The sequence below is a fragment of the Oryx dammah genome, unplaced genomic scaffold, assembly GCF_014754425.2.
Source record: "Oryx dammah isolate SB20612 unplaced genomic scaffold, SCBI_Odam_1.1 HiC_scaffold_9, whole genome shotgun sequence".
Taxonomy (NCBI): Eukaryota; Metazoa; Chordata; class Mammalia; order Artiodactyla; family Bovidae; genus Oryx; species Oryx dammah.
Genome location: NW_024070193.1, coordinates 59,448,136 through 59,461,840, shown reverse-complemented (window position 1 = coordinate 59,461,840; position 13,705 = coordinate 59,448,136). Strand labels below are relative to the sequence as shown.

Sequence of the window (13,705 nt, the reverse complement as noted above, 5' to 3'; positions counted from 1 at the left end):
TCCCTTAGCTGTTCAAGGATTTCATCTCAACACAACAACTTCCCTCAGCACTAGTCATTTCTTGATGGGCTCAGAAGGGCTCCCCCACAGGCCCAGAGCGGGGGCGCGGGGCAGGTCTTCCCCAGGGAGGAGCACTGCTGGGGCAGAGTTGGAGCAGCTGGGCTTGAGGCCCTGCACGCGTGGTTGTGGTTTGTTAATGCCGCGGACTTCCAGTGTTTACGACTGAGCAGAACTACAACTTGCTATAGAATCATCATCAAGGAATTCCCTCTTGGCTCTGGAAGGAGAAGCGACTATGCAGGGAATCTGGGAAGGTTTGCCCTGTATTACAAGGTGCTGGGACGGTCAACTCAGGCTCAGGAACCCTCCACTAACTGAAGTGCATCAGGCCCTGAGGTGTGGATGGGCGAGCGGGGAGCCTGCGGGGCAGAGATCACATGGTAACTCTCCATAATTTCTCAGTTTTGCAGTTTTGAAACTAAAACTGCTCTAAAAATAAAGTTTATTAATTAACCTTAAAAAGTTGTCAGGAAAGGACAATCTACAGTAGGTCAGATATGATTAATAACTATTATCAACACTGCATTGTTAAAAAGAAGACAATGTTTTTATAAGATACTTATGAGTAAAGAACATGAATAGTATACATCTAATTTTTTAATACTCCATATACAATCAACATGTTTTGATCAACAGTGTAAACCATATAAAAGAGAATCTTCCTTTCCATTTGTACAAATATTGATTTCATCACAGGAAAACTTTATAATGTTAAAATGTACCATATATTAGAGGCTGTAAAGCTAATTGCTTGCTTGTTTTAAACATGAAATTACTGCTGCCTGAGGCTACTTGATTACATCATCACCTCTAATATGTCATCAGATCCACAGTACGTCTTCCTTTCCAAAATTTCATATCATACAGCAAGATTACTTTGTAGCCAAAGTAAGTCAAAAGGATTTCTTTAAGAAAAAAAATAAGTAAATGCACCTAAAAATGCACAGTTTCATCTACCAGGTGATAGAGTAGGGATTCTTAGTACTTCTGCTGGCAATTCAGACAGGAATTTGTAACCTCAGAGGGCATACTGTGCTTGTGGAAGAGAAAATAATACTAGTTATTGCTTCAGTTTTTATCCTATATATATATCAGTTCAGTTCAGTTTAGTCGCTCAGTCGTGTCTGACTCTTTGTGACCCCATGAATCGCAGCACACCAGGCCTCCCTGTCCATCACCAACTCCCGGAGTTCACCCAGACTCATGTCCATCGAGTCAGTGATGCCATCCAGCCATCTCATCCTCTGTCGTCCCCTTCTCCTCCTGCCCCCAATCCCTCCCAGCATCAAGGTCTTTTCCAATGAGTCAACTCTTCACATGAGGTGGCCAAAGTGCTGGAGTTTCAGCTTTAGCATCATTCCTTCCAAAGAAATCCCAGGGCTGATCTCCTTCAGAATGGACTGGTTAGGATCTCCTTGCAGTCCAAGGGACTCTCAAGAGTCTTCTCCAACAACACAGTTCAAACGCATCAATTCTTCAGCGCTCAGCTTTCTTCATAGTCATATATATAAAGCATTTAGCAGGCATCCTCTTGTTGGCTTTTGTTTTGTAAACACCATCCAACTACACACGCAGTATCCTTGCCGTATCCCTTTGTGACTAACTCTGAGTCCACGTCTCCTTTCTCCCTGGGCAGTGATGGCTGCGCAGTGGCCGGAGGCAGGGCAGCCACTGGTAGACAAGTAGTAAGGATGCTTGCTATCCATCTGCCTTTGACAGAGGACATGGAAGAAGGGGTCTGCTTTACATTTCTTTTTCATCGATGGATTAGGGCCTCTCCTCATCCATTCAGGGTCCTGACCCGCAGCAACGGAAGCTGGGGTCTTCGTGCTTAGAGTTCGCCCAATGCTAATGTACCTACACTTGGAGAATCTAACTGCAAGTCCACACACCTGTGGCAAATCCCTAGGGTGGTGGTTCTCAGCTTTGGCTGTACATCAGAATGATTTTAGGAGCTTTACAAAGTATAAATCCTGGGTTTCACTCACCTGAGGCGCTGTTGGGCCTCAAGATTTTCAAAAAGCTCCCCTTTCCCCTCTGCCATGATGTCACTGTGCAGCCTGAGATAAAAACCCCATCGCTAGGATGGCTGTGCTTAGTTTGGAAGACTGCTGGTGGTGCTCATCAAACATGCTAGACATTAGGGCTCTGCAGGTATTTCTAATATATCAATTGTAAACACAAAAATAATCTACATCAGTCAGATTGGTATATATAAGCCAACAGAGAGCTCTGCTATTATTTTTCTTACATTTACAGCGTCCCATTGGCAGATGAGTGGTGTACAGCATGAAGCTGATGTTGTCTATTAGTTGTAATAGACGGTGGTTCTTTCCCACTGAATTGCCCCAGAGTCAAATGAACCTGATTCAGACAAATAAACTAAATGTAATTGTATCCTTTTCTCATTTTATAAATATAAAAATGATTCTCCTCTTCATCAGGACAACAACCTAGCCCAGTTCTGAAATAACATTGTGCTTTTTTACGAGACAGACTTTTCTCTTGTTTCAGTTAAATCCCTTTAAACAACAATTAAAACTGTTAAATGTTACAATTGTTTAAACAACAATCTTGGTTTCAATTTTTGATTTTCTTGCAGTCTTTCTAAAGTAAACTATTTCCTTTAGCAGAAAAATGAGTTTTCCTAAAAATATACCTTACAAAGCTCAGTGCTCTAAAAAGTTACAAAAATAGACTTACATTTAAAAATCATGTTGGAATGTGTCTTTTATAGCACAAAAATGTGTGCCCCTGATATGGCTGATATGACTAGAGGCAAGAGACTCGATTCAGTAAGGTTTTATAGCCCCAGCAAGGAAAACAAAGGAAAAAAAATAATGTGCTTGTCACCAAGTAATAAATGCGGAACAGACACTAACGGCAACTTCAAGAACCGTCACTGAGGTGAGCAGCTCATTCCCTGTAGCAGGAGATGGGTTTTTTAAACCAACTTCTTAGAAAAGAAACTGTCTAGGGCTTTCTCAAGGCTCAGATTTGGGGTATCTGCCACTTTTGGCATGAGTTAGCTGCTGGTGACAAGGAATTAGAGGCTTTGGAATGGCCAGCAGCAGCCGAGGCTCCAGGCACACCGGGGATGGGGGCATTCTGGTACTGCCTTGGGAACCTCTTCCACACACATAGTCTGATTCTGCCCCAATCGGGGGCACAGTGTCGACGCATCGGCTAGTCCAAGGGAAGGTGACCTGAGAGATGAGGGTTCCCACTCTGGTTTTCCTTTAGAACCACACAGGGAGCCCCTGCAGTGATGATTAAACTGCTCCTTTTGAGCTTACAGTCAGTCCTGATGGGCCGTGCAGGCGAGCACGGCGAGTCACCACGGCCTGACAGCCTGTCCTGCACTCGTGCAGCCCCAGGCCTCACCTAGCGTGCCACGCGTGGGAGGCTGTCAGCCCAGGCCCGAGTCTCCCTGAAGGACATTTGCTTTACATAGCTGTTGCCCAAATTTGGTGCCCATCAGAATCACCAGGGGAGCTCTGAGAAGCGCCTGGCCCAGGCTGCAGCTGAGACAAATTCAGAATCTTTTTGGCTGGGACCCAGGAGACACCCAAGGGCAGTCAGCCTGAGAACCACTGCCTGTCTGCCTCTGCACTTCATGGTTCATGCATGTCTGCAGTTTTGACAGGGGAAGTCTAAAGCTCAAAATTAAGAACTTTCAACAAACCTCTAAGCCTTGCCATCAACTGGAATGTAATCTGCGCCCTCCACTGTGCTCCTAGTTATAAATCAGTGACAACCTGAACTCTGGGCAAATTTAGAGTTTGGAAGATTCATCTCTATCTTGAGGTAAGAGAACTATTTTTCATAGTGTGAGAAAACAGGGCCTCCTTAAAGATTATGTGATAAGATGTATGTATGGCCCACTGGACAGCTGACTCTAGAACAGCCCAGCTTGGACCCTCTGAGCAGTGGACTCGCCTGTAACTGTACACAGTTGGCTCTCCAGAGCTTTTGGTTCCTTAATCGTGAATTCGGCTGACTGGTGCTCACGTGGCCTGTTGTGTCCTCTACTGAAGAAATCCATGTCTAAGTGGACCCACACCATTCAAACTCATGAGGTTCAAGGGTCAGCTGTAAACAGCCTCTCAGCCTCTTACTTTCCCTGACCTGTTTCTGAAGGCCTGGCTTGACTGGGCTGTGGGGAAATGCTCCAGGGACTGGCTGGGGAGGAAAACAGCAGACAGGCTCTCTGTGGGGCCTCAGGGCTTTGTGTCAACGAGCAGAAACCAAAGGGGTGAGGGTTAAGCTTTGAGTGGCCCCTCAGAGCCCCTCTCCTGACTGTCCACGGGGCCCCCAGACCTGGATTCAGGCTCTGCTCTCTTAGGCTCTCAAGAGTCTACAGGCCCCCTGAACCTCCCTGGACAGACACAGTGAGAAAACTGGTGGAAATACAATGTTTAAGAAAATTTAGCAAGTCGATTTTATGCCAGGAAATTGAAATACAAAAAAAAAAAAATCCTGAATCTCTCTACTTTATTATGTTACAGTAAAATATTTCAAATTACAAAAATACCAAGCTCTTACTGCTACAGTTGGACCAGGATGTTGTGGTGCTCCCTCCTCAACTGTCTCCTGACAAACTAGTGATAGCAGAATGTGGGTCATTCTAACTCTCAGTGCTGGATACATATCTGGCTAAAGCACTTAGTTCTGAGGTGAATAAATAATGAGAGTGGTTTGCTGACAAGGACATAAAATTTCAGATCCTTAGAGACATTGTTTAATCTTTTCATGAATCATTTTTAACCCCCCAGGGGCGATGGACAGGAAGGGCTCTTGGGGAACGTGCCGAGCCTAACCCCAGGCGTGAAGGGGCAGCAGAGCCTGTGGAGGCGCCGCAGGAGCGGCCTCTCTGGAGGACACTCTCACGGCCTGGCTCCCTCTGCTGCACTTGCCAGCTCTTGCTGGCTTTTGTCCTAGCGGTCCTCTGACCCGACCCCACGGCCCCTCCACACCAGGCGCCCACCACCCTGGGCCCTGTGCTGTCACCGAGCTGGGCTGACAATTGCCTGGCATCTGTCATGTCGTTTTTAGGTGAGTATTTGTTAGTCAATTTTCATCGCTAAATTGTGAATTTTGTGGAATCAGGTATTATGATTTATTTTTTTATCTTTAATACCTATGCCAGGCTGGTAAGTTGTTAAAGTGTGGAACATGATGAAACTGAATATAGTTTATATTTCTATTGAGACAAAATTAAGTACTTTGATAACAAAACTGTGGGGCCCTGATCCACCTGAGTCCCTAAATAACTTAAAAGCTAAAGGAAAATTGTGTGTTGGGGGGAAGTGGGGAGGAGAGTAAAACCATGGGCTGAAAATACTGTCTGAAACACTTCTTGCTGGCTGAGATGGATCTTGACTAAGAGTGTTTACAACACTGTCTACAAAGAGCTATGTAACATTCAGGGTTTGGGGACACAGAGGAGAAAAAGCTTTTGTCCTAAGTAGCGGGTCCTCTAATTACAGGGAGTTATTTTAAGCGGGGATTGTTTTCTTCTTCCCACATACCTGGAGATGTTATGAAGGCATTATCATCAACTTCAAAGTCAAATTTCCTATTTACCTGAATTTCATATGACGCGTAATGCTGTCTCTATTTCACCTGTGAAAAGCGCCATAGCGGTGAGGCACTCCTGCACAGCCACCCCCGCGCCTGGACCCTTCAACGCACCAAGGGCAAGGAGGGATCTGGGCAGCTTCCCAGTGACGAGCAAAGTGCCCTTTGAGTAAAAAACCCTTGAAGTAAAATAATTAAGTATCTTCTAGGAGTAGCCTAAACAAATTGTTTTGTGTGTGTGTCGGGGAGAGCGACGGGGGCGCTAAAAGTTTCAAGAGCAGCATCACATATGCAGTCTTCAGACAGACCTCTGTCCCCTGACCTCCAAAGACTTGATATATTTCCTCTAAGACTCAAATTTGGGGGATTTGTTCCTTTTTTGCACTGTCATTCCATCTCAATTAAAGGCAATGGTCTGAATGCCGATGAATCACATATAAGCTGACCGTGGTTACCATTTGGCTGTACGGGGAAAGCATACTGGGTTTCAAAACTATGGAATGGAAAATAAACAAGTCTAATACTTATAATTAGAAAACACTGGTCACCCAAAGGAGAGAAAGTACCATGGAAACATCTATATAAAAGCAAGTCTGAGGAAGAATTCTACTCCTGTTTCTTCCTTGCTTAGGAAGAGTTCAAAGTGGCCTATTGTCTTGTACCTGCCTTGATCTGATATAGTACCAATGTGGCTTGCTGAGGACTCAGAGGACTGGCTGGTTATTCAACTGTCTTGCAACAGACGAGTCTCCAAGCAGAGCCAATGGAATCACGTGTTACCTGGCAGGCTGGTCCATGCATCTCAGTCACAGTTGGGCCTGGGTCAACTCAGTACCACAGGTGCTATGAGCAAGCTTTTTCCTTATTAGAAAAGCTCATTAAAAGTAAAATCAGTGTCAATGAAAAAACCCCAGATGTTCCTAAGCAATAAAACTCCTTAAACATATTTAGTATTTTTCAAATATACCTCATTGAAAGGTGAACTTCTTCCCAAATGGACAACATTCTGGATGCCTTTTGTGGAAGCCTCACAGTTTGAACACAAACGAATGTCCCTGCAACTTTGCAAAGCGCATCTGAGTCAGGGGCACCTCTTGGTTGAAAGGTGGGTTGATCAGGGCAAATATGGACAAACCAGTCTGTGGGCCCAAGAGATAATGTCGGCATGGTGGTCAGGACTCAACAGCTGCCATGGCTTGGTCCTGGGGGCGGAAGGGGCTGGAAGTTTATGGCTGATGTTGTCCTCCATGGTCAGGCCCCAGTAAAGTCACTGCCTGCTGGTGCTGCCCGCAGGTATTCTGCATTTTCAGCTGCAGGTCCCTTAAAGATGCCATTCGACTTGGCTTCCTTGGGAAAGAAGGCCTGCTGGTAGTCAGGGTTGTCTAGGCTAATTTGGTGACTGCCCTTCTGAGCCCAGAGGGCAGGGCCTTCGAGTACATCATTGATACAGGCAGGATGGGTGGTGTTGAGATACTCAGGGTTGTCCACGGCGTTGCTGCGTGAATTTTGGTACTGAGGGTCTCTGCCGGGAGCTGGACATAGAGGCTGATTGTGATAGACAGGGTTCTGGACAGAGCCTGCGGGTCTTTTGGGAACAGATTGGTTTACATATTCTGAAATTGAAAAGAAATCAAGTGTAATCAGCAAAGCATCATCCTCAACAGGATTTCACAGCTCTTTCTAAACCCTGTGACTATTCTTCAAAGAGGAAGAGTTCAAAGTGGCCTATTGTCTTGTACCTGCCTTGATCTGATATAGTACCAATGTGGCTTGCTGAGGACTCAGAGGACTGGCTGGTTATTCAACTCTCTTGCAATAGAGGAGTCTCCAAGCAGAGCCAATGGAATCACGTGTTACCTGGAAGGCTGGCCCTGCCTCTGGATGACAGAGGCAGGGAAGCCTGGGGAGAAGACTCTCTTGCTAAAATGAATTGTGTTCTTTTTGTACTGCTCAGAGAAACGTGCATGCTTTTCTTTTGAAAGTTTAAAGTTTTCAGAGGACTGCTTCCCTTGAGATGTGTGTTTGTGCAGGTTGGCTCTGTCTGGGGACAGAGCTTAGATTAAGTAAAAACAAGTTTCACAGACCAGAAATGGAGCCAGGAGAGAGAACAGGGATCTAATCTGTCTGTCTCTCTCTCTCACACGCACACTCTCTCTCTCTCACACACTCTCTCTCACACACACTCTCTCAGACACACACTCTCTCTCACCCACTCTCACACACTCTCACACACACATTCTCTCACACACTCTCACTCACACACACACTCTCTCACACACTCTCTCACACACACACTCACACACTCTCACACACACACTCACACACACTCTCTAACACACTTTTTCTCTCACACACACACACACACTCTCACACACACTCTCTTACACACTCTCTCACACACACACTCTCTCACACACTCTCACACACAAACACACTCTCACACTCTTACACACTCTCACACACACTATCACACACACACACACTCTCACACTCACACACACACTCTCACACACTCTCTCACACACTCACACACTCTCACATACTCTCTTGCACACTCACACACTCTCACACACTTTCTCATTCTCACACACTCACACATGCTCTCTCTCTCACACACACTCACACACTCCCTCTCTTACACACTCTCTCTCACACACCCTCTCTCACATACTCTCTTGCACACTCTCACACACACACTCTCTCACACTCTCTCACACACACACACTCTCTCTCACACACAGACTCACACTCACACACACTCTCTCGCATTCTCACACACACACACTCTTTCTCACACACTCTCTCTCACACACACACTCTCTCTCACACACACTCTACTCTCTCACACACACACTCTCACACACACATGCTCTCTCTCTCACACATGCTCTCTCTCACACACACACTCCCTCTCACACACACACTCCCTCTCACACACACACTCTCTCTCACACACACACACACTCTCTTTCTCAAGCACTCACACAGGTAAATCTTTACTGTTGGCTTCAAATTCTAGAAAATCTGCAGAGTCCTTCTAAAGACAACCTGGACGTGCCTGGACCCACGTGCATACTTGGTTGTTGTCTATTGACTGCCCTCTTTCTCCCTTCGTTTTGTCTGCACTCTCACCGTGGGCTCCACCGCTGAACCAGCTTGAAGGAAGCAGCTGGCCCGGGCCAGGGCCTGAGGCCATGGAACAGAACCCCCCCGCCCAGCGAGCAGTACTCACCGGGTACTGGGAGGAAAGCGTCGTCCATGCTGTCCTCGGTGAGGGCACCGGTGGGGTCTGAGCTGTAGCGCTGCAGGAAGCTGTCTTCCTTGAGAGGGTAGCTCTGTCGGGAGGAGACGAGGCAAGGTTAACTCCAGCCAGTGCTGCTCACTTCAGCGGGGATAAAGGTCACCTGAGAGCTTGCTAAAATGCAGATTCTGACGCAGGAGATCCGGGAGAGGACCAGAGACGCTGCACTTCTAACCACTTTGCCCACCGGTGGTACCTCACTGCTGGCGCAGACCACAGGGCAAGTGGATGGCCCGGACCAGGGCTGTCCAGCAGGGCTTTTGGCAATGGCAGACGTGCCCTGTAATGTGCGTTCTTCCACACGGTAGCTCCTTACCACGTGTGAGGAACGGCATGTTAAATTTTATTTAACTTTAATTAACATTTAAATGTAAGTAGCCACACATGGCTAGTGGCTTCTGCATTGGTAAGTGTGGGTATAATCAGGGCTTCACACGTCAAGCATCAGCGTCGCCTGGAAGGCGAGTTCACAGATGGCCAGACCCCTCCCAGCAGATCCTGCGGCCGTAGGTCTGGGGCGGGGGCCTGACAGTCTGCATTTCTAACAAAGTGCCAGGTCCAGGAACTGCACGATGCTACTGGTCCATGAATCACATCTTCAATAGCACTCTGAGAAATAATAGCTAATTGCTGGCCACAGAGAAGGGATCAAGGGAGGAAGCAATACAGGAAGGAAATCACAATTATTCAGGTTAAGGTGGGTACTTCTTATGTCTAATAGAGCTGGGGTACAGAGATGTTAGTTAATTCTGGTTTGCAGATGTTGACACCTACCCCATTTCTATCAACGCAAGTCACAGTGGGAGTGTTGCTGGAGGCGCTCTGAAAAAGAATCACAGTGTTTATGATGCAGGCGGACACTCAACCATCTCCACTGCGAGCAGGAAGGGGCCTCAGGGAGAAGGGAGAAGGGCTTGATTTCATCTTGACGCATTAGCATAAGAAAACTAGGTTTAGTTCTGATTTAACTCTGTTCCTTAATGGACCAGAAAGATTACGATCCAGTTGTTGCAAAGCAATAAAATAACTGGTACACTGAATTGATTCATTCTGATTTTAGCTTCACCATCTGGTTAAGTTCCACAAGATGGGTATTATTTTCTCTAAAACTCAATCTGTTCAAACCAAGAGGCAGAGCTTAAGAAAGAGTGACTTTGGTACCAGGGAGCTGAGGAGGGGTGTCCGAGAGGTGGCGGGGCTGTGGAAGAAGCCCTGCTGGGGGACGAGGTACTCATCAGCATCCACAACGTCCTCCATGTCCTCCTCATCCATCAGGGCGCGGTAAAAGTTGGAGTCCGTAGGGCTTGGCAAATGCATTCTCTCGTCCCCCTGGCACAGAGATTGTGAGACCATCAGAAAGGCCAGAGAGCTGCTGTCCCACTCCCTTGCTATCAAGGTGTGGTCTGTGGTCTGCATGTGCCTGTATATTTGCCAGTTTAGCTCTAATAACCTGCCCCCTTCCCCTGCCAGTTCTCCAAAATACAGTTCCTCCTTCCTTCCCCCATTCCCCACCCCCTGCCTGAAATGAAAACACTGAAAATTCCCTGACGTCCTAAAGTCCTCAAAGGAAGTGCAGACAGCTCAGGAGGTAAAAGAGGTGCCGGAGGCACAGCCTTCACTGCGTGCTGTGCTCTGTGCAGTAAAAAATGACCTTTTGCTCTTCGCCCCTGCTCCTGGCACAGAGCTCCTCAAAGTGAATGTCACTCAATCATGTTTGACTCTTTGTGACCCCATGGACTGTAGCCTGGCAGGCTCCTCTGGCCATGGTATTCTCCAGGCAAGGATACTGGAGTGGGTAGTGGTTCACTTCTCCAGGGGATCTTCCCAACCCAAGAATGGAACCCAGGTCTTCCGCATTGCAGAGCTCCTAAACCCTTGGAATTTCCTCAGTGTCTCTTATGTTAATGAGGAGATTTGGGGGAGCACCGAAAGGTGGGGGCTGGTGACCAGTAGAGCCACATGATTAGAATCCCATGTGAGGGTTAGAACTCTCAGTCTAAGGGCAGAGGGCCTGGGGGTCAAGGATTGAATCATGCCCATGTAATGAAGTCTCCATAAAAACCCAAAAGGATGAGATTCAGAGTCTTTCCGGGGTGGTGAGCACATGGAGATTTGGGGGAGAGCAGTGCAGCAGAGAGCATGGAAACCGTGCCCTTCCCCTATACCTCCTCTCTGTGTTTCTTCCCTCTAGCCGCTCCTGCATTATACGCACTTACAATCAACAAGTGGTCTAGTGAGTAGAATGTTTCCTTGAGTTCTGTGAGCTGCTCCAGCAAATAAATGGAACTCAAGCAGAGGGGGAGTGAGAACCTCCGGTCTTTAGCTGGCATGTCAGAAGCATCTGGACGGGCATCAGACGTGGAGGACTATGGCCTCTGATGCTGTCCCAGGTGGACAGTGTCACACTGAGCTGAACTGCAGGACACCAGCTGGTGCTGGAGAAGTGCTTGTCTGGGGGTGTGGGGACCCTTCCCCCAAAACACACACATTCCTGGAACTGCTTCAGGTGCTTTGCAATGCATTCTGCATTGATTATTTCACTGAATCTTTAAAACAGTTCCATGAGCTTGGTTTTGTTAAGCTCAAGTGGAGAGTCAAGAATCTGAAGCCAGATTTGCCCCACACCAAAGCCCTGGTTCCCCAGAGACAGAGATGAAGCTTTGGCTAAATGGACCAAGAAGATGAGGGGCACCAAGTGTGCAGCGCTCACACAGTGGCGGACAGTTGGGGGCCCCATGGTGAGCTTGACTTAGTCCACCTTGGCCTGCGCTTGCTCTAATGCCTGAGGCTTTCTGGTGCAGCCTGGGAGGCAGGAAGCTGCATCGCCATGGTATTACAGGGATGTGTGACCTCACTAGCAGGGTCCTCCTGGGGAGGAGAGGGGGAGCGCACTGTACCTGGATGACAAGGTAGCGTTGTGGGTCTCGGGCCATCTTGGAGAATTCAAGGATCAGCTCACGGAACTTTGGGCGACTGTCTGCATCTATCATCCAGCCTGGGGAAGGAAGGAGGGAAGTCAGTTCAGTTAGAACCCTAAAAGAACGGATAAAGATGGCATCCCTGAAAGTATTTATGGGGGGACCCTTTAAGACAAATAAATGAGGATGAGACCTAATCTTTGTGACAGGTTTTTCAGTCTTGGCAAGCAGGCACTGATGACTGTTTGAAGACCATGATGACACCACATATTTGAGTCAGAATGGCAATAACATGCTCTAATTTCCTGTGCCTCCCCTTCCAAGGGTCATTATGGTGTCATCATTTTAAGTGACCTGGCAGCTGTATGACAGGTTTCACTTTCTGTGAACTGCTCTGACTGTAGGGAGCCCTGGGTTTCAACTCTATGTAAAGTCCTCACTTGACATTCAGCCTCATCCATCCACATTCACTCAGAAGTCTAGTAAGTTGGAAACCAAATTTAGGGGAATTTAGGAACATTCTTAAGAACCTCAGGGCTTGGGAATGCCATCCCTGGCATTTCATTGTATCGCACTCAGCAGTCACACAGGCACGTGTCCGGAGGCTCAGGGCCTTCGTGTGGAGGATGCTCCTGTTGACCATGCCACTGCATCTGATGACACAATGATCCAGGTCTAGATTAAACATGCTGGAGCAACAGCTGTTGACTGGAAATCCTCATGACCCTCAGAGTTCATATTTATTTTCTATCAGCAGGATGTCAAGCTATTTTAGGCTAGGCTGCTATGTGACCTCAGACAAATCATGTGACCTCTCTGGATACCAGCTTCTTCATCCTAAAGCAAGGAAGTCACACTTGATTAGCTCTGTGGTCTAAAGTTCAGAAAGACTCAATACTGACGTGGATTTGGCTCTCTCACATTCCCTGGGCTGCTTTCTGTGTAAATTCTCATCATATGTGTAATACTAGCCCCAGAGCCTACTGAACTTGGGATTCTGACAGCATAGCAGTGTCACAATCAAGCCATCCAGTCTTACTTGGATTACAATGTTTACCTGCTACACTGCAGAAGGCCTCACATAAATCCACTATCTGAAAGGTTTAAGTCAAAGCAGAAGTGGTGATTCTACTGATCTCATGTGGCTATTCACTGTTAGGCATTTAAAAACAGTCTCTCTGGTAACAGGCTTCAAAATGTGGGGCAGGTTTTTCATTGAGCAACTCAGAGAGAAGAGTGTTTGGTATAACACCTTCTGGGGATTCTGACTTTACCTGTTTGCTTGAAAACATCAGCTCACAATGCTCAGTGTGACATTAGGTCACAGTGCTCAGCGCAGCAGGTAAGCGCTTCTGGTAGAGTGCCCTGAGAAGGGGTTGACGAATGTGCCTGCCTATAGGCTGGGATACAGTGTCTTAGGGAGTCTAAGACCTGGGGTGTGGCTCAGGGCAGCCCGGTGACAGGTCCCACTGGCCACTCACACTTGACCATGATCATGTAGACATCAATGGTGCAGATGGGTGGCTGTGGGAGGCGCTCTCCTTTCTCCAGGACAGTCGAGATCTCACTCGCAGGGATTCCATCATAAGGCTTGGATCCAAAGGTCATCAACTCCCAAACAGTGACTCCTAAGAGGAAGAAGGGGTTGCTTTATGAGTCAATAATAATCACAGCATCTTGTCTTTAGTCATCATTGTTGACATACTGTTCCAACATTTAAAAACCCCTGTTTCTGTGCCCTTGGGCAATTTGCTCAGTGCTGGAAGCCTCAGTTCAGCATCTGTCTCATAGGATAGTTGTGAGATCAAACAAGATAACACAACTTCAAAGTTCAGACAATGCCAGG

General features: G+C 47.2%; 1 protein-coding gene across 1 annotated transcript in view; it reads right to left on the bottom strand.

The window, feature by feature from the left end:
• Positions 1-485: 485 nt before the first annotated feature.
• Positions 486-13,705, bottom strand: part of EGFR (epidermal growth factor receptor) — a 214,110-nt gene continuing 200,890 nt past the window's right edge. The window contains exons 23-28 of the mRNA XM_040246357.1: positions 13,341-13,487; positions 11,839-11,936; positions 10,103-10,270; positions 9,716-9,763; positions 8,873-8,975; positions 486-7,253 (exon numbers count right to left, since the gene is read on the bottom strand). Of these exons, the coding sequence (XP_040102291.1) occupies positions 6,892-7,253; positions 8,873-8,975; positions 9,716-9,763; positions 10,103-10,270; positions 11,839-11,936; positions 13,341-13,487 (926 nt within the window). The 3' untranslated portion in view covers positions 486-6,891. The remainder of the gene's footprint in view (positions 7,254-8,872; positions 8,976-9,715; positions 9,764-10,102; positions 10,271-11,838; positions 11,937-13,340; positions 13,488-13,705) is intronic.